At 42.7% G+C, this 26,077-nt stretch overlaps 1 protein-coding gene across 5 annotated transcripts; it reads right to left on the bottom strand.

Annotated features, from left to right (window-relative positions):
* Positions 1-5,575: 5,575 nt before the first annotated feature.
* On the bottom strand, positions 5,576-16,894 carry LOC120041216 (endonuclease domain-containing 1 protein-like). 5 transcript variants are annotated; one of them, XM_038986142.1, is made up of 6 exons: positions 16,816-16,894; positions 16,303-16,402; positions 15,036-15,395; positions 10,126-10,212; positions 6,843-7,096; positions 5,576-6,450 (listed from the first exon to the last, which is right to left on the bottom strand). In XM_038986142.1, exons 3-6 carry the CDS (start codon positions 15,043-15,045, stop codon positions 5,722-5,724), a joined length of 1,080 nt encoding a protein of 359 aa, XP_038842070.1. In that variant the 5' UTR covers positions 15,046-15,395; positions 16,303-16,402; positions 16,816-16,894; the 3' UTR covers positions 5,576-5,721. The 5 variants fall into 5 exon arrangements, 4 of the variants coding, with proteins under 4 accessions (XP_038842070.1, XP_038842069.1, XP_038842071.1 ...); XM_038986141.1 differs by having other exon boundaries at positions 16,303-16,888; XM_038986143.1 differs by having other exon boundaries at positions 15,036-15,209; positions 16,303-16,888.
* Between the last annotated feature and the right edge of the window lie 9,183 nt (positions 16,895-26,077).

Raw genomic sequence — 26,077 nt, 5'->3', positions numbered from 1 at the left:
GCTTGATTACCAACGATGATGAGACGGCCTACAGGGAGGAGGTGAGGGCTCTGGGAGTGTGATGCCTGGGAAACAACCTCTCACCCAACGTCAACAAAACATCAACCACCCGAGCCACTGCCTCTTCACCCCGCTACCATCCAGAAGGCGAGGTCAGTACAGGTGCATCAAGCTGGGACCAAGAGACTGAAAAACAGATTATCTCAAGGCCATCAGACTGTTAAACAGCCATCACTAGCACATTAGAGGCTGCTGCCTATAGACATAGATTATGAATCACTGGCCACTTTAATAATGTTTACATATATCTGGAATTACTCATCTCATATGTATATACTGTTTTCAACACTCTTCTACAGTATCTTAGTCACTTAACAAATTCACTCGGTCTTTCAAAAAGTTGCTGCTGGCTTATCAGCTTGTTCCTTTTTTTATAGTCCTGGTCCTCAGAACGTTTACTGGGATCTGTTTACATTTTGGACAGTGTTCCACATACTGGAAACAGATTATTGTTTTAGATGACATTACCTTCATCCTTAAGTCACTGGTGTTATTCACACTATCAAGTTAAGACATAGTGATTGGTAATCGTCAAAAACTTGTCTTTTTCAATTATTCATACCTCTGTTCCAAATGTTCCCACTGTGTCCTTTACAGCCTGAGTTCAGTGAATACCACTCACTTTCACTGGTGGCTTATCAATGTGTCCTTTACAGCCTGAGTTCAGTGAATACCACTCACTTTCACTGGTGGCTTATCAATGTGTCCTTTACAGCCTGAGTTCAGTGAATACCACTCACTTTCACTGGTGTCTTATCAATGGGTCCACAGCAAGCTTATCTTTAACCCGAACACCAGATGGCAGCATCTCATTTAAGGTATTGTAGTTCTCAAGACTAGTTTCTTTCTAGGATCAACATGTATTATAACTGGGCTGGCACTGCCTATCAGTCCACTGTCATTGGAGTGCTCTGTCCATTATGAGTCACCTGAGACAGGATAGACCAGGCCTGGACAACTCCAGTCCTCGTGGGCCTGATTGTAATAGTCTTCTTAGACCCGTATTATCTAATAGTCTTCTTAGACCCGTATTATCTAATAGTCTTCTTAGACCCGTATTATCTAATAGTCTTCTTAGACCCGTATAATGACATCACATCTCTAATAACCCATTATACACACATACAACTTGGTAACCCTTGTGTTTGCAAACTGATTATCTATACAGTATTATAATACTGTAGGCTATCCACTTCCTACCTGCAGGCTATCCACTTCCTGCTTACAGGCTATCCACTTCCTACCTGCAGGCTATCCACTTCCTACCTGCAGGCTATCCACTTCCTACCTGCAGGCTATCCACTTCCTACCTGTAGGCTATCCACTTCCTACCTGTAGGCTATCCACTTCCTACCTGCAGGCTATCCACTTCCTACCTGTAGGCTATCCACTTCCTACCTGCAGGCTATCCACTTCCTACCTGCAGGCTATCCACTTCCTACCTGCAGGCTATCCACTTCCTACCTGCAGGCTATCCACTTCCTGCTTACAGGCTATCCACTTCCTACCTGCAGGCTATCCACTTCCTACCTGCAGGCTATCCACTTCCTACCTGCAGGCTATCCACTTCCTACCTGCAGGCTATCCACTTCCTACCTGTAGGCTATCCACTTCCTACCTGCAGGCTATCCACTTCCTACCTGTAGGCTATCCACTTCCTACCTGCAGGCTATCCACTTCCTACCTGCAGGCTATCCACTTCCTACCTGCAGGCTATCCACTTCCTACCTGCAGGCTATCCACTTCCTGCTTACAGGCTATACACTTCCTACCTGCAGGCTATCCAATCCCTCCTAATATACTGGTCCATCAGTATATTTCAGGTGATTATAGGTAAACCAATCCCTCCTAATATTCTGGTCCAACAGTATATTTCAGGTGATTATAGGTAAACCAATCCCTCCTAATATACTGGTCCAACAGTATATTTCAGGTGATTATAGGTAAACCAATCCCTACTATTGGAGACACCACTGTGCTCCCATTGATTAATGTTAACCGGTTAGATTCATTGTTATAGGGAATAAATAGTTCTGCCAAATTGAACACCAACATTTTGTGGCTGAGGAGGACAAGAGGTCTTTCACCATTAATGCTCGGCTGGACAACAGACAGTCCTTGTAGTAGTAACATAACCTTTCACGAGTCACCAACCCTGTTCCGGGAGCACCCCCCACCACCCCCACCCTGAGTAGCATAGCTAGCATAGCGTCACAAGTAACTTGTAGCATCTAAATATCATTAAATCACAAGTCCAAGACACCAGATGAAAGATACAGGTCTTGTGAATAAAGCCACCATTTCAGATTTTTAAAATGTTTTACAGGGAAGACACAATATGTAAATCTATTAGCTAACCACGTTAGCAAAGGAGAGGATTTTTTCACTCCCAACAGTTTTTCCCTGCGTCAGTAGCTATCACTAATTCGACTAAATAAAAATATATATAGCCACTAACCAAGAAACAAATTCATAAGATGACAGTCTGATAACATATTTATGGTATAGCATAGTTTTTTTTTTTAAATGTGCATTTTTCAGGTATAAATCACAGTTCTACATTGCAGCTGCAATCTGAAAAGGTGCCGACCAAGCCAGAACAATTACAGAGACCAACGTCATATAACTAATTACTCATTTTAAAACATTTCAGAAAAATACACAGCGTACAGATATTGAAAGCCCAACATCTGGTGAATCCAAACAATATTTCAGATTTATTAAATGTTTTATAACGAAAACAAAATGTAGCGCTAAATTAGCATAGCTATACCAGGCAGATTCGGCTGGGCGCCCACGGCAAGTTCACATGCAAAACAGATATGATATAACATCGTAAATTGGGTCTTACTTTGGCTGATCTTTCATCAGAATGTTGATCAAAGTGTCCATTGTCAAGATGAGTCGTTGGTTCCGTTCAGAATCCTTCCTTTCCCACTCCATTTAGCACAGGTACCGGTCGAGTGGCACGGATTTCTCAAACGATACTAAAATCAGACAACGTAACACCGCAAAACTCCCTAAAAAATTCAAATAATCTGATTAAACTATATTGAAAAAACATACGTTACGATGATCTGGTCACATGTATCAAACAAACTTCGACACGGAGATAATAATGGCCGTACAACAGAAGACAAACGTAGCTACAATTTCCATGCAACAGAGAACCGGAAGTTGTCGGTCATGCCAAAGATTTTGCTCTCATTTCACGTCAGTCCCAGATAGACAAGAAATTTTTCCTCTGACGTCCTCTTGTCATCCAGAGGAAGGCCAGTGAGTTGTGTTTCGGGTCATAGGGGGCACGACCATATATAGACAGAGCTTTGAAGCCAGCATAACACATCTTGATTTTATGTTCTTGGTCATGGAAAGTGCTGTGAAATGACTTCTGTATCACTCAGAGACAAAATTGAAACGGTTTTAGAAACTAGAGATTGTTTTCTTTCCAATGGTATTATTTATATGCATATAGTAAGAGCAATAATTGAATAAGAGGCAGTTTAATCTGTAGAGCAAATATGCTAATGCGAAAATAGCACCCCCTGTATTCTCAAGAAATATAAAGACATAAGACAGCTGAACATTAAAAAACCAGACCACATGAAGAGAAGAGACACATAGTCTGCTGATTCCACTCGAGATTCCACTACCAGAGAAATATGCACCTAGGGCAACTGGACACACTAATGTTAGAAGAGACACAGAGTCTGACAATTCCACTACCAGAGAAATATGCACCTAGGGCAACTGGACACACTAATGTTAGAAGAGACACAGAGTCTGACAATTCCACTACCAGAGAAATATGCACCTAGGGCAACTGGACACACTAATGTTAGAAGAGACACAGAGTCTGACAATTCCACTACCAGAGAAATATGCACCTAGGGCAACTGGACACACTAATGTTAGAAGAGACACAGAGTCTGACAATTCCACTACCAGAGAAATATGCACCTAGGGCAACTGGACACACTAATGTTAGAAGAGACACACAGTCTGCCGATTCCAATAATGACACATACCAGAGAACATGTTGGGGCACTGAGTTAAATACAGGGTTGAGTCATAGGCCTATAGGATAGATGGACATATATTATTTTTAAGACAAGTACGGGTCTGGCCACTATTATAATTTAACTGAAAGCAGATAGTAGGCGTGAACAAGCAGGAAGCCTGAACTAAAAAGATAATGATGGCAGGAAGAATTAGGGGAAGTATGCTTATTTGCATATGGGGTGGACCCATATGCTATTTTGTGTATAAATGTTGCAGCCGGGGCTGGGAAGCGGTGTGTGTGTGTGTTCCGCGGGGACATGCCAGTTGGCTATACAATTGTAATAAAAAGCATGTTTGATTTTAAAAGTTCTTGAAAGCGTTGTATTTGAAATGATTTTCCACGAGATATTTCACAGAGATTTTTTAATAAGGTCTCTTACCTTCTTTAAGTTGTGGCCAGAGCGATGTCTGAGTCCATCTGGGTCACGGCACCAAATGTTGTAGAAGATTAGATCCAAAGATGAAGGCAGAGACTTTTTAATTGAATAGAAAGATCTTTAATCAAGCAGCTGCAGAGGAGATGATTGTGATTTCACAGGGAAGAACCCCCTGAGTAAATGGTTCCATGTCCCTTATATAGTGGGAGGTGATAATACCATCAGATTGTTACAGTTATTTATACCAGCAACAGTTCCAGAACACAATGGCCTTGTGTTTAAGGTACAGACACACCAGGACTCTATGAAAGGCATCACAGTCCAACACAGAACATGTCCCTTGAGAAGTTACAACAGTTCAACACAAATTCTGCCACCACACTAGTTTTCACTCACATGTGAGGGGCTGATGCTCATTGGCTAAGACTCAATTTGCTAGGGGGGGTGAAATGTAGGGAAACAGTAATTCTGCTCATAGTTTCTATTTGTATGAACGACACATTGATACATCCAGCACAAAGTGGGAGGTTTAAAATATACTTTCTTAGTCGCCAAAGTAACAGAGCTTGTCTTTAATGTTTATAACCCTTAAACTTGTTTAATTATAACCATTATAACCCTTATTATAACCATTATAACCCTTATTATAACCATTATAACCCTTATTATAACCATTATAACCCTTATTATAACCATTATAACCCTTATTATAACCATTTTAACCCTTATTATAACCACTATAACCCTTATTATAACCATTTTAACCCTTATTATAACCATTTTAACCCTTATTATAACCAGTATAACCCTTATTATAACCATTTTAACCCTTATTATAACCATTTTAACCCTTATTATAACCATTTTAACCCTTATTATAACCATTTTAACCCTTATTATAACCATTATAACCCTTATTATAACCATTATAACCCTTATTATAACCACTATAACCCTTATTATAACCACTATAACCCTTATTATAACCACTATAATCCTTATTATAACCACTATAACCCTTATTATAACCATTATAACCCTTATTATAACCATTATAACCCTTATTATAACCATTTTAACCCTTATTATAACCATTTTAACCCTTATTATAACCATTATAACCCTTATTATAACCATTATAACCCTATTATAACCATTTAACCCTTATTACTTAACCAATGTGTACTCAATAGTTGTGGGAATTACCACTGGACAAAACTCATTACTTTTCATCACAGTCACAATCACATCCATCCTCGTCATCACATTCCTTTAACTCCCCTGATGTTCTCTCCATCTTATTACTCCCCTCTCCGCTCCCTTCCGTCTTTTTCCCCGGCTCAACCTCATCTACATGCTCAACCTGTTGTACATTAACTTTTCTTGGACATTTATCGTGAAACACCTTGATATCAACATTGTAGCTTTTCTTCAACTTGACTTCGAGTGCTCCCAAGGTTTCCAGGTTCAATATTTTACCATTGTCCTTTTTGTTCTCCCCCCAGTATGCTCCGGCCATCCACTTCTTGATCTTGTTGTTGTAACAGCAGAAGGCTGTCCACATGAGATCTGGGATGTTCACTCTGTTGTTCAGTATTACGTTGTTGTCGTTGGGAACTGCTCCAGTCACCACATAGGCTTCTATCTGGTTGTTGTTATTCTTACAGTTCATAAGAGCTACTCTGAATCTGCCCTCCATTTTACACCATCTGCCTCGGTTGAAGCCTCTTTCCTGGGGAACGACGTTTGTCAGGGTGAAGGTGGACCTCACGGTATCATCATCAGGTGTGGCTTTACATGGGAACAGGTGACCTCTGTCCAGATCCATGCTACTTATTGTTGCACTGTAGTCTGCGTCTGCAGCCTGATGGTCGACTCTTATGTCTGTTTTATTATTAAGCACCTTCAACTCTTGTTGGGTTTTCATCTCTTTTATATTAAAATTTTCAAGCTGCAGAAACATCAGTCAGACATTACAACTCTTTAACTAGTTTAGACATTAACTCGTAAAAAAAGTCATAATATAGCAATCCAGACTTAAGCTGAAAATGGTTGCAACACATTCGTGTCTCAAAGAAACTGTTTGTCTATAGCAGTAAATAAATACACATGTTATATGACAAAACATTAGTCCTACCTGGGGCTCTATCATCCAGGGCTGACTAGGTAACATAACTGTCTGTGATATATACCAGTAAACAAATACACATGTTATGTTATATGACAAACATTAGTCCTACCTGGGGCTCCATCATCCAGGACTGACTAGGTAACATAACTGTCTGTGATATATACCAGTAAACAAATACACATGTTATGTTATATGACAAACATTAGTCCTACCTGGGGCTCTATCATCCAGGTCTGACTTGTTCTGTTGCACCCAGGACCAGTGAAGTTGTAGGCTGAGAACACAGGGATCCTGTTGGTCGTGTCGTAGAGAGTTGCAAACCTGTAGATTGTTTTGTACTTCTGGCAAATCGGCTTGTAGCGGTTCTGGTTCTGGACTGTCCCACCATCCAAAATACCTGGGAGATTTGGAGTTTGCCCATCCAGGAAGAACTTCTCACAATCTGGAACATCACTGAACTTATTCACTACATGAGAGAGAGCAGGAGGAAGGAGAGAGAGAAGGAGGAGAGTAGAGAGATGATTCAATACCCCCATCATCACCTGAAGACTGTTCATCACAGAGACAAAGATGAAGTTACAGAGACCAGTTGGTAGACTGGAGACTGTTGAGCTGAGTCAGGACAGACTGATTTAAATAGTTATAACAGAGACCAGTTGGTAGACTGGAGACTGTTGATCTGAGTCAGGACAGACTGCTTTAAATAGTTATTTCAGAGACCAGTTGGTAGACTGGAGACTGTTGAGCTGAGTCAGGACAGACTGATTTAAATAGGTTTTCAGAGACTCCGCCTTCATGTGTCAAGACAGAAAGGGTTGATTTGCATAAACTCCTCTGTATGTTTCCATGGAAACTGCTGTAACAAATAACATGTGACTCACCTCCTGTAGTTTCTAACACGTATGGACCCAGAACTTAATCACACAAGATTATAGTTCTGGGTTAATGAGATTAGACTGCTCTAAATAGTGACTGCATCCACACTTTGGTTCTGGTAGAACAACGTTTTAGGATAAAAACATGACTTTACTCAGCATAGAGTCTGTCAGAAGATACACATCACACTATTACAACAGTGGGACTGTTCTGGAATTACGGTTGCTGAGTTCACATTCATTAATATCCCACAAGGCTTAGCGACTCTGACTCAATTACAGATATGTAATATACTGAATGAAACGGAGGAAGATGTGTCCAACTGAATGAAACGGAGGAAGATGTGTACAACTGAATGAAACGGAGGAAGATGTTTCCAACTGAATGAAACGGAGGAAGATGTGTCCAACTGAATGAAACGGAGGAAGATGTGTCCAACTGAATGAAACGGAGGAAGATGTGTCCAACTGAATGAAACGGAGGAAGAGGTGTCCAACTGAATGAAACGGAGGAAGAGGTGTCCAACTGAATGAAACGGAGGAAGATGTGTCCAACTGAATGAAACGGAGGAAGATGTGTCCAACTGAATGAAACGGAGGAAGAGGTGTCCAACTGAATGAAACGGAGGAAGATGTGTCCAACTGAATGAAACGGAGGAAGATGTGTCCAACTGAATGAAACGGAGGAAGATGTGTCCAACTGAATGAAACGGAGGAAGATGTGTCCAACTGAATGAACTGGAGGAAGATGTGTCCAACTGAATGAAATGGAGGAAGATGTGTCCAACTGAATGAAATGGAGGAAGATGTGTCCAACTGAATGAAACAGAGGAAGATGTGTCCAACTGAATGAAACAGAGGAAGAGGTGTCCAACTGAATGAAACGGAGGAAGATGTGTCCAACTGAATGAAACGGAGGAAGATGTGTCCAACTGAATGAACTGGAGGAAGATGTGTCCAACTGAATGAAACAGAGGAAGATGTGTCCAACTGAATGAACTGGAGGAAGATGTGTCCAACTGAATGAAACAGAGGAAGAGGTGTCCAACTGAATGAAATGGAGGAAGATGAGGACAACTGAATGAAACAGAGGAAGATGAGGACAACTGAATGAAACAGAGGAAGATGAGGACAACTGAATGAAACAGAGGAAGATGTGTCCAACTGAATGAAACGGAGGAAGATGTGTCCAACTGAATGAAACGGAGGAAGATGTGTCCAACTGAATGAAACAGAGGAAGATGTGTCCAACTGAATGAAACAGAGGAAGATGTGTCCAACTGAATGAAACGGAGGAAGATGTGTCCAACTGAATGAAACGGAGGAAGATGTGTCCAACTGAATGAAATGGAGGAAGATGTGTCCAACTGAATGAAACGGAGGAAGATGTGTCCAACTGAATGAAACGGAGGAAGATGTGTCCAACTGAATGAAACGGAGGAAGATGTGTCCAACTGAATGAAACGGAGGAAGATGTGTCCAACTGAATGAAACGGAGGAAGATGTGTCCATCAATGAAATGGAGGAAGCAATCAAACGTCAATCAACTTTTTCTGGCCTCTAACACACTTAATGGAAACCAGAAGATGGCAATAATGGTTTCATTTATTGATGTTGTTTATGTATCTATAGTCTGACCACTGCTGAGTTTATTTCCAGTAACTGAAGTAGTTCACAGTAAGAGTTGACACAAGGCTGTGTATGTAGAGTTAGAAAATGTGGTTCCTAACAACACTGTGGTCAGAGCAGCACTGGACTGTTTAACACCTCAGACTCAGCAGCTGTAGATTCTTCAGTTGAGGCCTTTTCTCAGTAAGAGTAGAGGAGACTGGGGAACAAACTAACACTTTAGACTTTAGTTTATTATGAATATTTTTATACAAACAACATATCTCAGCTACCATTACACACTAAGTATGTTCCTAGGACGTACCAGTCATTTACAATTCAACCGAGTGGCGGATATTAAATGTTACAATTGACCCAGTAGGTGAATGTTCCACAGGTCAATAATTTAACAAAAAGAGAAGCAGCAAGTATATTTACTTTAGGGTCTCAAAACCCTTTTTCTTCTTCAATAAAACTAAAAGTCATCAATGGATTTAAACAAAACCTCTTGGTCATGTAGAGACCAACCATTATCACATTGAATAAGAGCTTTCTACCTGGTTTCTAATTGGACTTATTTATCTGTTACAACTGACCCTGTGTTACTTTGTTCCCCAGTCTACTCTACCTTCATGTATAACATTTAAAATGTCTGCTTCTCTTAAGTAAAAAAAAAAAAATACTTCAATGACCATAAAAATGTTAAACAGCTGAAGCAGGTCACACAATTTTAGTTCTTGTAAAATTTCCTTTTGTAGTTTTGATTTAAAGATGTGGACGTTTCTTTGCTAATTGTTTACATAAAGTGTTGCCTTGAATGTTGGCTTGTATGACATGATATACTATCAATCAATTTCTTATTTCATGAAACAATAGAAATCCTTTATTTCAAGGTTCATCATTCAGTAAGATAATGTTTACCCAGTGGCATCCTGAGACATTTATAGATCATGAGAGAATAAAATATTAAAATACCATTTCTAAGCTTCTCATTTATTGTGTAAAAACTCACCCCAGCACATTTTGAGGCAGAACTTCTCCCTACCAGGGAAATGACAGTGATGAACTGTGAGCTCTGTATGAGGCTCCTGGTTGGGTACTGTGGTAGTATAAATACACATATCAGAGAGTACTGAGGTAGTATAAATACACATATCAGAGGGTTGGGTACTGTGGTAGTATAAATACACATATCAGAGAGTACTGAGGTAGTATAAATACACATATCAGAGGGTTGGGTACTGTGGTAGTAGAAGTGCACATATCAGAGGGTACTGTGGTAGTATAAATACACATATCAGAAAGTACTGTGGTAGTATAAATACACATATCAGAGGGTACTTTGGTAGTATAAATACACATATCAGAGGGTTGGGTACTGTGGTAGTAATAATACACATATCAGAGGGTTGGGTACTGTGGTAGTATAAATACACATATCAGAGGGTACTGTGGTAGTATAAATACACATATCAGAAGGTACTGTGGTAGTATAAATACACATATCAGAGGGTACTGTGGTAGTATAAATACACATATCAGAGGGTTGGGTACTGTGGTAGTAATAATACACATATCAGAGGGTACTGTGGTAGTATAAATACACATATCAGAGGGTACTGTGGTAGTATAAATACACATATCAGAGGGTTGGATACTGTGGTAGTATAAATACACATATCAGAGGGTTGGGTTCTGTGGTGGTATAAATACACATATCAGAGGGTACTGTGGTAGTATAAATACACATATCAGAGGGTTGGGTACTGTGGTAGTATAAATACACATATCAGAGGGTACTGTGGTAGTATAAATACACATATCAAAGGGTACTGTGGTAGTATAAATACACATATCAGAGGGTACTGTGGTAGTATAAATACACATCAGAGGGTTGGGTACTGTGGTAGTATAAATACACATATCAGAGGGTTGGGTACTGTGGTAGTATAAATACACATATCAGAGGGTACTGTGGTAGTATAAATACACATATCAGAGGGTACTGTGGTAGTATAAATACACACTTATCAGAGGGTTGGGTACTGTGGTAGTATAAATACACTTATCAGAGGGTTGGGTACTGTGGTAGTATAAATACACACTTATCAGAGGGTTGGGTACTGTGGTAGTATAAATACACATATCAGAGGGTTGGGTACTGTGGTAGTATAAATACACATATCAGAGGGTACTGTGGTAGTATAAATACACATATCAGAAGGTTGGGTACTGTGGTAGTAGAAGTGCACATTTCTGTTGTATAATAGGGGGGCATGGGGTCGGAGAAATGGGGTCGGGAAAATACTTTTACAATGACAGAGTTAGGGCCTATTTTAAAATCCTCAAACACGTCTGTGATGGTTCTTGTTAAAAGGCCTGGAGGTCTGATCACCACCAGTTCCAGGAAGTAGGACGAAAGCAGGTTTACATTTGATTTGTCACACCAGTTCCAGGAAGTAGGACGACAGCAGGTTTACATTTGATTTGTCACACCAGTTCCAGGAAGTAGGGCGACAGCAGGTTTACATTTGATTTGTCACACCAGTTCCAGGAAGTAGGGCGACAGCAGGTTTACATTTGATTTGTCACACCAGTTCCAGGAAGTAGGGCGACAGCAGGTTTACATTTGATTTGTCACACCAGTTCCAGGAAGTAGGGCGACAGCAGGTTTACATTTGATTTGTCACACCAGTCCCAGGAAGTAGACCTATAGCAGGTTTACATTTGATTTGTCACACCAGTTCTAGTTCATATTCCCTTTCCTGAAGAATTGTATTTCCTGACAAAAATATATTGACGGTCTTTATCCAACCCTCCTTGTCCAGTCTTGACCACTAATTATACCAGACAGGACTCATCTTCATACAGAGGAGTTTATCCAACCCTCCTTGTCCAGTCTTGACCACTAATTATACCAGACAGGACTCATCTTCATACAGAGGAGTTTATCCAACCCTCCTTGTCCAGTCTTGACCACTAATTATACCAGACAGGACTCATCTTCATACAGAGGAGTTTATCCAACCCTCCTTGTCCAGTCTTGACCACTAATTATACCAGACAGGACTCATCTTCATAGAGAGGAGTTTATCCAACCCTCCTTGTCCAGTCTTGACCACTAATTATACCAGACAGGACTCATCTTCATAGAAAGGAGTTTATCCAACCCTCCTTGTCCAGTCTTGACCACTAATTATACCAGACAGGACTCATCTTCATAGAGAGGAGTTTATCCAACCCTCCTTGTCCAGTCTTGACCACTAATTATACCAGACAGGACTCATCTTCATACAGAGGAGTTTATCCAACCCTCCTTGTCCAGTCTTGACCACTAATTATACCAGACAGGACTCATCTTCATAGAGAGGAGTTTATCCAACCCTCCTTGTCCAGTCTTGACCACTAATTATACCAGACAGGACTCATCTTCATAGAGAGGAGTTTATCCAACCCTCCTTGTCCAGTCTTGACCACTAATTATACCAGACAGGACTCATCTTCATAGTGAGGAGTTTATCCAACCCTCCTTGTCCAGTCTTGACCACTAATTATACCAGACAGGACTCATCTTCATAGTGAGGAGTTTATCCAACCCTCCTTGTCCAGTCTTGACCACTAATTATACCAGACAGGACTCATCTTCATACAGAGGAGTTTATCCAACCCTCCTTGTCCAGTCTTGACCACTAATTATACCAGACAGGACTCATCTTCATACAGAGGAGTTTATCCAACCCTCCTTGTCCAGTCTTGACCACTAATTATACCAGACAGGACTCATCTTCATACAGAGGAGTTTATCCAACCCTCCTTGTCCAGTCTTGACCACTAATTATACCAGACAGGACTCATCTTCATAGAGAGGAGTTTATCCAACCCTCCTTGTCCAGTCTTGACCACTAATTATACCAGACAGGACTCATCTTCATACAGAGGAGTTTATCCAACCCTCCTTGTCCAGTCTTGACCACTAATTATACCAGACAGGACTCATCTTCATAGAGAGGAGTTTATCCAACCCTCCTTGTCCAGTCTTGACCACTAATTATACCAGACAGGACTCATCTTCATAGAGAGGAGTTTATCCAACCCTCCTTGTCCAGTCTTGACCACTAATTATACCAGACAGGACTCATCTTCATAGAGAGGAGTTTATCCAACCCTCCTTGTCCAGTCTTGACCACTAATTATACCAGACAGGACTCATCTTCATACAGAGGAGTTTATCCAACCCTCCTTGTCCAGTCTTGACCACTAATTATACCAGACAGGACTCATCTTCATAGAGAGGAGTTTATCCAACCCTCCTTGTCCAGTCTTGACCACTAATTATACCAGACAGAACTCATCTTCATACAGAGGAGTTTATCCAACCCTCCTTGTCCAGTCTTGACCACTAATTATACCAGACAGGACTCATCTTCATAGTGAGGAGTTTATCCAACCCTCCTTGTCCAGTCTTGACCACTAATTATACCAGACAGGACTCATCTTCATACAGAGGAGTTTATCCAACCCTCCTTGTCCAGTCTTGACCACTAATTATACCAGACAGGACTCATCTTCATATAGAGGAGTTTATCCAACCCTCCTTGTCCAGTCTTGACCACTAATTATACCAGACAGGACTCATCTTCATATAGAGGAGTTTATCCAACCCTCCTTGTCCAGTCTTGACCACTAATTATACCAGACAGGACTCATCTTCATATAGAGGAGTTTATCCAACCCTCCTTGTCCAGTCTTGACCACTAATTATACCAGACAGAACTCATCTTCTTCCACATATCATCACAGAAAAGTTCAGAAAAGTTAATCAGTTAGATAATGTTTACCCAGTGGCATCCTGAGGCATTGATAGATCATGAGAGAAGAATATATTAAAATAGCATTTCTAAGCTCCTCATTTATTATGTAAAAACTCACCCCAGCACCTTCTGAGGCAGAACTCAGAACTGCTGAGTATATTTCCAGTAACTGAAGTAGTTCACAGTAAGAGTTGACACAAGGCTGTGTCTGTAGTGTTAGAAAATGTGGTTCCTAACAACACTGTGGTCAGAGCAGCACTGGACTGTTTAACACCTCAGACTCAGCAGCTGTAGATTCTTCAGTTGAGGCCTTTTCTCAGTAAGAGTAGAGGAGACTGGGGAACAAACTAACACTTTAGACTTTAGTTTATTATGAATATTTTTATACAAACAACATATCTCAGCTACCATTACACACTAAGTATGTTCCTAGGACGTACCTGTCGTTTACAATTCAACCGAGTGGCGGATATTAAATGTTACAATTGACCCAGTAGGTGAATGTTCCACAGGTCAATAATTTAACAAAAAGAGAAGCCTCAAAACATTTTTTCTTCTTCAATAAAACGAAAAGTCATCAATGGATTTAAACAAAACCTCTTGGTCATGTAGAGACACTAACCAACCATTATCACATTGAATAAGAGCTTTCTACCTGGTTTCTAATTGGACTTATTTATCTGTTACAACTGACCCTGTGTTACTTTGTTCCCCAGTCTACCCTACCTTCATGTATAATATTTAAAATGTCTGCTTCTCTTAAGTAAAAAAAAATAAAAAATACTTCAATGACCATAAAAATGTTAAACAGCTGAAGCAGGTCACACAATTTTACTTCTTGTAAATGTACCTTTGTAGTTGTGATTTAAAGATGTGGACGTTTATTTGATAATTGTTTACATAAAGTGTAGCCTTGAATGTTGGCTTATATGACATTATATACTATCAATAATTTCTTATTTCAGGAAACAATAGAAATCCTTTATTTCCAGGTTCATCATTCAGTAAGATAATGTTTACCCAGTGGCATCCTGAGACATTTATAGATCATGAGAGAATAAAATATTAAATGACCATTTCTAAGCTGCTCATTTATTATAGAAAAACTCACCCCAGCACATTCTGAGGCAGGAAGGACATCACCCTCTTCTGGTCTTCACCCCACCAGGGAAAGGACAGTGATGAACTATGAGCTCTGTAGGAGGCTCCTGGTAAACAGCATCCGGTCAATCCACTGCTGCTTCTTCTTGTTGAGAGATGCCCGCCGGCTCTCTGGAATCACCAGCTGCATTTAAGGGAGAGAGAGAGAGAGGCAGGAAGGACATCACCCTCTTCTGGTCTTCACCCCACTGGGGCAAGTTCAGAAGCCTGGGGTGGATACAAGTGGGTCTGGGGTAGATCACCAGGGACAGGGGCCGAACGTGAGGCAGGAGGGAGCGCTGGAGGTACCTGTACGTCCAAGGGTTCATACCTAATACATACAGAGAATACATAAGTGACAGATACAGTACTAAGCATTCTCAGCACCATGACAGCAGATCTACAGCATGAAAGGTAAGTGACAGATACTAGATTTAGTTGTGTAAATAAAGGACAAAGAATGAATAGGCCTTTATGACAGATACAGGAAGGGAGTGTCATAATGGAAGGGGTTTCATCTGTAAAAAGTCCACACTGCATTTATGGAAAGCTGTGTAGCATTCAATACATGGACAAATAGTAAGATTAACACAATGCATATCTTCCATTATTGTAAAGTATTCATGCTTGCAGAATGCCAAGGGAATTGAATAGCCTACCTAACATTGCAATACATTGCAGAACCATATTCATGTGTAGATTGAAATGCAAGGCAAATGTTACGTTCCACAGTTTCTGTGTTGTTGTGGGTTTGTGTGTGTTTCAGGAAATGGCGTCCTGTGTTGGCTGTTGGTCTGTAAAAGTTGTTGAAAGTATTTTGTAGCCTCTCCTGCAGAGGTATGTGTATGCCATAGGACTGAGTGTTTTGGGGTTATTGAAATTGTTCACTAAGTTTGAATTATTATGTTTCATTTGTTCCCAGAGGGGAAGGGGAAGGCACATTGGGAGTGTTTAGGCAAGAGGCCTGCGGGCATACATAACCCGTAGTATTGAATCTGTCTATGCACACTAGGTAAGACCTGGGCGGATCACCTCCTGTATTTTGGTTAGCCGCCAGTTGGTGCTAAAGGTTAGGTAAACTGTGGGAAGGCAGGTAAGGTAGGAGAGGGGACTTTTACTTTCTTTGCTTTGGTTCGGTCCATCCCAGTTTCCCCACCTTAACGTGTTTAAGGAAGAATTAGATTCCCTGTAAACGGTATTTTTCCCTGCCGTCCTTCCCCGCACCTACGATCACATACCTTTTTCACTCCACGGGGAGTTGAGTTGTAGCAGGGTGTTGCGTTCCCTCCTCCAAGAGACGTACGTAACAGAAAATATCACGACTTCTACGCCATTAAACTAGATAACATAATACATGTATTAGCTAATCCATGACTGATACATGTTGAATACAACTGTTATACACTGGAACCGAAAATAAACTACTGTACAGTAGCATGCTAAAGTTACTGTACTGTAGCCTGCATCACGTAAACACTATTTCACAACTTCACAGACGTCTTACACCATACAACAAAGCACGAATATAAGCGATAGTATGCATTAAAATAGCTACGATTGTAAAAATAGTATTGAAAATGCAGACAAGTGGCCGCTGATTGTACCGGTAGTTACCGATACCAAACCAATGCTACGGGTATCATAGGTAGATGACTGCAGAGATAGAACTGTATAATGTTTTCAATTCACTTTTCCATTCTTCTTACAACTTCACAGATGTAGCAATAAGATTACAATCCATTTCATTCAACCTTATAAAAGATACTTCCTCTGTAACTCTCCGTTTGATGTAAACAATGATCCGATGAGGGGAAAGTGTCATGGCCGCCGTTTGCTTTTGGGGCGGAGCTAAGGTCAAAGGGCGAATATGATTGGACCATACGTGGTTGGATACGGTTTTTTGCGACTTTCTCGCATTGCCATTGGTGGATTATCGCTAGTTGAGACTGGCTAGACATCCGGTTGGCCTTAAACAGGAAAATAATGTGCAAAAGATTATAGCAAATTCGTGAAGCATCCTTATTTTGTCCCTCCCCTGTTTTTTTTAGACCTAAAACTTAGTTTACTGTGGTGGAGAAAACAGGGACTTCTGTGGATGTTCGCTGCCCTATAGTGTCATGTTGGATAAGTGCAACAGGACGGCTGAACTAAACCTAAATCAAGTCACACACTGTGTCCCAATCGACAACAGGCAGAATTTCAAGGCAATATGTCAGAATTGGCGTGTTTTAATCCCAATTAAACTGCTGACTAAGGTGTCGTTATTTTATTAATTTTGAAGGCCTCGTCGATGTATCCTTCACCGGAGAGGCTATCCCATAACACCTTGCGACAAGTAGCGGAAATAATAAAACAAAATGTCTGAATTAATGGCGGACAAAGTCCCCGGTTGGGAGAAAATGTTCCAGAGGAATAGCGAATAACTTTGTGAAATGTATTATATATATATATATATACTACCTATTGTGAAGACCCAGACATTTTTTAACCCTGAATTGAGGAACTTGCTGGTCAGCTAATGACAAATGTAGCAAATCTATAAAAAATAATTCAGAGACTAAAGATGGCAACTAATGTGTTCATTTCACACCTCTTCATCACATGTGATTTAAAAACGTTGGAAATGCAGCTAACCAGCTGTACTCTGTTCAATCTAGGCATGTTAGCTAGCCAAGTTATTTGTACATTATTACATGATCAGTCAATACAGATGGTGATATAGTTGTTTCATCTTACCGCCCAAAGGCATTGCATGCAGCCGTCTATATTCCTATTCCCCGTGGACCGGTTCGTACGTGAAAACATTCTGCTGCAAGGCGTCGGTTTTCTACAGAACTCGATTTTATATCGAAGGCGGATAAAAACGGAAAGATATGCCTACTTTATGAAACACCGTTTTCCACCACCACGAGTGTATAGCTGATTGCATACAATGACTACAACTTGATCAAGCCTATGAATATGCAAAACTGTTTACAAAACCATTGCACATTAATAAAGGTAGTTGGAGGTTCTCAGCAACTTGAACCAACACTGACATTTGAGCAGTGAGGTTAATTCCCCCCTTTATGTTTCTGTTCTCCTCAGGTTGAAGCACATCCCTCCCCATCACCCAGACATATGTAAAGAAGTTGGGAACCTCCGGTCCAACAGGAACATCACCCTCTCCCAGGAGTTAGTTAGGAGTTTAATCAGCAGCATCACTGTGGTTAGATGGACGTAGATCCACACATTGTTCTCTATCATGCAGAATTGTCCGCTCATTATGACTTATAAAGCTCATTGTAAAATACAGATGTGGGTGATTTCTGTCCCAGGGTACTGCACTGTGTACACGTTTTCTTTCCTGCCAGCCCAGCACAAACACCTTGTTCAACTATTCATGGTCCTCAATGTAGATCACAATTAGTTGAATGAGGTCAGAAAGGGTCTGGAACAAAGAATACGTAACTGTCATGAGCCTTCATGTACCCAACAAGCTTTCGAGTGTTGGAGGTTCATCTCCTTGATGTCCCTCACTTGGGGATGACTTATTTTCTACAATGGACTGTGTTCCAAGGGTTCATGCACAGATACAGGAAACCAATAAGAGTTTATATTATTAAAAATGACCGGTGCTGATGTCTCCCCACGGTTCTGGTTTGGAGGCTTGGACAGGATGCAGTTCATCTGTCTAATCCCCTGCAAGGAGAAACACAATAATTGTGGTATCCTGGGAGGTCTACCCCGGGGGTTGGTGATAGAGGGGAGGTACGTGCCGTGACGTTGGCTCCCTCTGCTGGGAGTACCCGGAATGGAGACGCTGATGGCAGCAATTAGGGGAGAGTACCAACCAGCCGTGCAGGCCGCCTAAATGGACCGCTGCGGGGGAGGAAAAGAGAGGAGGGCGAGAAGCTCCCGGGGTACGGAACCGAATACGAGGAGGCGGCCCTGAAGAAGGATCGAGACAACCCTAAGTTATTTTGTTATGTTTATTTTATGATGTCAAGTAAAGGTGTTTTCTGATAGGGAGATTCTGTCTCTGTGCACACAAACACAACACGGTTTTACCACATAATGTATTCATTTAATATATATTCCTGTTTGATATGCATGCATATAATTAATTTGGACATGTTCTCCTTTATAATATGCCAGGGTTTGTTTCGTATCCAACACATTTAGCTTACATTGTGATGAAGCAGTGATGTAGGACTCCAGTTCCGTCTCCAGACCACATAATGAGTGTCTTGGTGTCGGATACATTTGCTTCCATCTGTCCAAGAGTGTTTCTCATCCATTCTCATCTATTTCTACTCATTCGTGATGTTGGAATATTTTGGGAGGTGATGATCTACAGTCGACTCCTGATAAGTGCACTTTGTATAAGTGAAAACCTAGAAAAATGTGTTTTTCTAGTCACAATTCAATAACATTCTCCTGATAACTGCATTTCCTTGTTTAGTGCAAGCCAGTGTTGTAGTACTCGGAGTCCAGTATCGAGACCACAATTTGAGTGTCTCGGTCTTGACTCGGCGTCGGACATTGAGGACTCATAATTTTAAAACTCCTAATTATCATCTTCCGTTCTGTCAGCGCATAAAACCGCTTTGTCAAATATAGACACTCCTTTTTGAAACACATCTTAAGTCTGGATTGTGAAATTGTGACTTTTTGTGTGAGTTAAACGTATGAACTTTAAAAAGAGTTTTAATGTCTGACTGATGTTTCTGCAGCTTGAAGATATAAATGCCCAACGTGACATGGAGGTAGATTATAAAGGTGTAAGAGTCAACGTGACATGGAGGTAGATTATAAAGGTGTAAGAGTCAACGTGACATGGAGGTAGATTATAAAGGTGTAAGAGTCAACGTGACATGGAGGTAGATTATAAAGGTGTAAGAGTCAACGTGACATGGAGGTAGATTATAAAGGTGTAAGAGTCAACGTGACATGGAGGTAGATTATAAAGGTGTAAGAGTCAACGTGACATGGAGGTAGATTATAAAGGTGTAAGAGTCAACGTGACATGGAGGTAGATTATAAAGGTGTAAGAGTCAACGTGACATGGAGGTAGATTATAAAGGTGTAAGAGTCAACGTGACATGGAGGTAGATTATAAAGGTGTAAGAGTTGACCACCAGGCTGCGGATGCAGACTACAATAAAACAACATGGATATGGACAGAGGTCACCTTTTCCCATGTTAGTACATGATGATGATACCAAGAAGTCCACGTTCACCCTGACAAACGCCGGTCCCCACAGGAAAGATCCTTCAACCGAGGCAGATGGTGTAAAATGGAGAGTCAGAGAAGCTCTTGTGAAGAACTGTAAGGATGCTAACGACCAGACAACAGTCTATGGTGACTGGAGCAGTTCTCAACAACATCAACAACGATCTGAACAACAGAGTCCCAGATCTCCTGTGGACAGCCTGAATAACATGCTGAACCATCATTATGGTGGGGGTGTCCAGTCCACCCCTACCACTACCACTACCCCCTACTCCCTACCACTACCCCCTAACCCTACCACTAACCCCTAACCCTACCACTAACCCCTACTCCCTACCACTAACCCCTACCACTAACCCCTAACCCTACCACTAACCCATAACCCTACCACTAACCCCTAACCCTACCACTACCCCCTAACCCTACCACTAACCCCTAACCCTACCACTAACCCCTAACCCTACCACTAACCCCTAACCCTACCACTAACCCCTAACCCTACCACTAACCCTACCACTAACCCCTAACCCTACCACTACCCCCTAATCCTACCACTAACCCCTAACCCTACCACTAACCCCTAACCCTACCACCAACCCCTACTCCCTACCACTACCCCCTACTCCCTACCACTAACCCCTAACCCTACCACTAACCCCTAACCCTACCACTACCCCCTAACCCTACCACTAACCCCTAACCCTACCACTACCCCCTAACCCTACCACTAACCCCTACTCCCTACCACTAACCCCTAACCCTACCACTAACCCCTAACCCCTAGTACCCTACCACTAACCCCTATAACCCCTAGTACCCTACCACTAACCCCAGTACCCTACCACTAACCCCTATAACCCTAGTACCCTACCACTAACCCCTATAACCCTAGTACCCTACCACTAACCCCTATAACCCTAGTACCCTACCACTAACCCCTACCCTACCACTAACCCCTAACCCTACCACTAACCCCTACTCCCTACCACTACCCCCTACTCCCTACCACTAACCCCTAACCCTACCACTAACCCCTAACCCTACCACTAACCCCTAACCCTACCACTACCCCCTAACCCTACCACTACCCCCTAACCCTACCACTACCCCCTAACCCTACCACTAACCCCTAACCCTACCACTAACCGCTAACCCTACCACTACCCCCTACTCCCTAACCCTACCACTAACCCTACCACTAACCCCTAACCCTACAACTACCCCCTAACCCTACCACTACCCTTAACCCTACCACTACCCCTAACCCTACCACTACCCCTAACCCTACCACTACCCCTAACCCTACCACTACCCCTAACCCTACCACTACCCTTAACCCTACCACTACCCCTAACCCTACCACTACCCCCTACTCCCTACCACTAGCCCCTAACCCTACCACTACCCCCTAACCCTAACCCTACCACTACCCCCTACTCCCTACCACTACCCCCTAACCCTACCACTAACCCCTACTCCCTACCACTACCCCCTAACCCTACCACTAACCCCTAACCCTACCACTACCCCCTAACCCCTACCACTACCCCCTACTCCCTACCACTAACCCCTAACCCTACCACTAACCCCTAACCCTACCACTAACCCCTAACCCTACCACTAACCCCTAACCCTACCACTACCCCCTAACCCCTACCACTACCCCCTAACCCTACCACTACCCCCTAACCCTACCACTAACCCCTAACCCTACCACTACCCCCTAACCCTACCACTACCCCCTAACCCTACCCCTTAACCCTACCACTAACCCCTAACCCTACCACTAACCCCTAACCCTACCACTACCCCCTAACCCTACCCCCTAACCCTACCACTAACCCCTAACCCTACCACTAACCCCTACTCCCTACCACTACCCCCTAACCCTACCACTACCCCCTAACCCCTAACCCTACCACTAACCCCTACTCCCTACCACTAACCCCTAACCCTACCACTAACCCCTAACCCTACCACTAACCACTAACCCTACCACTACCCCCTAACCCTACCACTACCCCCTAACCCTACCACTACCCCCTAACCCTACCACTACCCCCTAACCCTACCACTACCCCCTACTCCCTACCACTACCCCCTAACCCTACCACTAACCCCTAACCCTACCACTACCCCCTAACCCTACCACTACCCCCTAACCCTACCACTACCCCCTAACCCTACCACTACCCCCTACTCCCTACCACTACCCCCTAACCCTACCACTAACCCCTAACCCTACCACTACCCCCTAACCCTACCACTAACCCCTAACCCTACCACTACCCCCTACCACTACCCCCTAACCCTACCACTAACCCCTAACCCTACCACTACCCCATAACCCTACCACTAACCCCTAACCCTACCACTAACCCCTACTCCCTACCACTACCCCCTACTCCCTACCACTAACCCCTAACCCCTAACCCTACCACTACCCCCTAACCCTACCACTAACCCCTAACCCTACCACTAACCCCTACTCCCTACCACTAACCCCTACTCCCTACCACTAACCCCTAACCCTACCACTAACCCCTAACCCTACCACTACCCCATAACCCTACCACTAACCCCTAACCCTACCACTACCCCCTACCCCTACTCCCTACCACTAACCCCTAACCCTACCACTACCCCCTAACCCTACCACTACCCCCTACTCCCTACCACTAACCCCTAACCCTACCACTAACCCCTAACCCTACCACTAACCCCTAACCCTACCACTACCCCATAACCCTACCACTAACCCCTAACCCTACCACTAACCCCTAACCCTACCACTAACCCCTACTCCCTACCACTAACCCCTACTCCCTACCACTAACCCCTAACCCTACCACTACCCCCTAACCCTACCACTAACCCCTAACCCTACCACTACCCCCTAACCCTACCACTACCCCCTAACCCTACCACTACCCCCTAACCCTACCACTAACCCCTAACCCTACCACTAACCCCTAACCCTACCACTACCCCCTACTCTCTACCACTAACCCCTAACCCTACCACTAACCCCTAACCCTACCGCTAACCCCTAACCCTACCACTAACCCCTAACCCTACCACTAACCCCTAACCCTACCACTACCCCCTAACCCTACCACTAACCCCTAACCCTACCACTACTCCCTACCCCTACCCCCTAACCCTACCACTAACCCCTAACCCTACCACTACCCCCTAACCCTACCACTAACCCCTAACCCTACCACTACCCCCTAACCCTACCACTAACCCCTACTCCCTACCACTAACCCCTAACCCTACCCCTACTCCCTACCCCTACCCCCTAACCCTACCACTAACCCCTAACCCCTAACCCTACCACTAACCCCTAACCCTACCACTAACCCCTAACCCTACCACTACCCCCTAACCCTACCACTAACCCTACCACTACCCCCTAACCCTACCACTAACCCCTAACCCTACCCCTACCCCCTACTCCCTACCACTACCCCCTACTCCCTACCACTACCCCCTAACCCTACCCCTACCCCCTAACCCTACCCCTACTCCCTACCCCCTAACCCTACCCCTACCCCCTAACCCTACCACTAACCCATAACCCCCCAGATCAGTGTCCAAAAGGGGATATTCCGAGAGCGCTTCTCCTCAAGGATCGGGATGTACGTGATCATTGTGTTTATGATGATGACTGTGTCTCTGTTGGGGTCAAAGGTTATTACCTACCTGTTGTATTTGTTTCTGTGCTGGTGATGATGATGTAGTGACATAACCACCAGGAACCTGTGACATCATCAGGTCAAGCAGGTAATAATGGACCTGGTTTAGTCTGACCTGAGTTTCACGCTGTGATCAACATTCACTATTAATGACAATACTTTCTGAACTATTAGCACAGTAGACTACTGACCTGACCTGCTTTAGTAGACTACTGACCTGACCTGCTTTAGTAGACTACTGTACTGACCTGCTTCAGTAGACTACTGACCTGACCTGCTTTAGTAGACTACTGACCTGCTTTAATAGACTACTGACCTGACCTGCTTTAGTAGACTACTGTACTGACCTGCTTCAGTAGACTACTGACCTGACCTGCTTTAGTAGACTACTGACCTGACCTGCTTTAGAAGACTACTGACCTGACCTGCTTTAGTAGACTACTGACCTGACCTGCTGTAGTAGACTACTGACCTGACCTGCTTTAGTAGACTACTGACCTGCTTTAGTAGACTACTGACCTGACCTGCTTTAGTAGACTACTGACCTGCTTTAGTAGACTACTGACCTGACCTGCTTTAGAAGACTACTGACCTGACCTGCTTTAGTAGACTACTGACCTGACCTGCTTTAGAAGACTACTGACCTGACCTGCTTTAGTAGACTACTGACCTGACCTGCTGTAGTAGACTACTGACCTGACCTGCTTTAGTAGACTACTGACCTGCTTTAGTAGACTACTGACCTGACCTGCTTTAGTAGACTACTGACCTGCTTTAGTAGACTACTGACCTGACCTGCTTTAGTAGACTACTGACCTGACCTGCTGTAGTAGACTACTGACCTGCTTTAGTAGACTACTGACCTGACCTGCTGTAGTAGACAGCTGTATTAGTTGTAAACAAACATTGTATACCCTCAAAACATGGTTAAAACTATAATTTTGATATCATGGATTGTCAGTCATTGCATCAGAAGCTCTGTCTATGAATTTGAGAGTGATTACATTTCTCCAGCCCTTTTCCCTCAGCTGTTAACCCAAACAGTGACGGGGTGAGACAATGTGTTATTGTTTGAGCTGCATGTTGCCCCTGTATACTGTAGGTAGTCTAGAGGTTAGAACGTTGTGACAGTAACTGATAGGTTGCTTGTTCTAGTCCCCGAGAAGGCAAGGTGGAAACATCTGCCGTTCTGCCCTTGAGCAAGGCATTTAACCCCCAACAACAGTTACTGTTCCCTGGGTGCCGTGGATGTTGATTAAGGCCGTCCCCCCACCTCTAGGATTCAGAGGGCTTGGGTTAGATGTGGAAAACACATTTGGGATGAATTCCTTCAACTGACTAGGTTTCCCTTATTTCCCTTATCGGTATGTCAGGTTCTGTTTGTTTTATCACTGTAACTATATTTTCTAAATGTGATCAATCTTCTTCTTGGAAGGAATAAAATATCTGTAATAAAGCATTTGAAAGTCTGTTTTTTTGTACGTATGGCTTGTAAATTTAGCCAAGTGATTCCCATATGAGACAATTCAACATTCGAGAAATGTATTTTAGCTAAAAATAGTGATTATTGAAAGCTCTCTTTTAGTTGTCAGTTATTCCAAAGATGGTTTAGTATTGTTTTGCACGGTGTTTATTCTATACAAGAGCAAGGTAATGTTGATTAGTTAGTCTTTACTTCAGCATAACTCTGTAGTACGCATACAGCTCCATTCAGCGCATAGTAAGTCATGCCTAACTTGGCTCACTAGTACTATATAGTATCACACTCAGATACACAGAACAGCAGCGCCATCTAGTGGCGACATCTCGCAACAAGTATAAAGATGTATAGAAACTGTCCAATAGAAATCCCCGATCACACTTCTAGGCGATGTCATGGCAACGTTGGCTAGCTAAGTTAATGCGCAGAAAACAACATTGATTCAAACAGTTTGAGCCCTGTGGGGCATGTGAAGGCTATCAAATCAAAGGCAAAGCCACAAATTAAATGTATTTACCTTTATTTAATAAAAATAATTAAAGAGCAGCAGTAAATAACAAGAGCAGCATAGAAGGGGGACAATGCAAATAGTCTGGGTAGCTATTTGACTAGATGTT

Source organism: Salvelinus namaycush, unplaced genomic scaffold, assembly GCF_016432855.1.
Source record: "Salvelinus namaycush isolate Seneca unplaced genomic scaffold, SaNama_1.0 Scaffold419, whole genome shotgun sequence".
Taxonomy (NCBI): Eukaryota; Metazoa; Chordata; class Actinopteri; order Salmoniformes; family Salmonidae; genus Salvelinus; species Salvelinus namaycush.
Note: the sequence above shows the minus strand (reverse complement) of the source record. Positions and strands in the feature narration are given on the sequence as shown.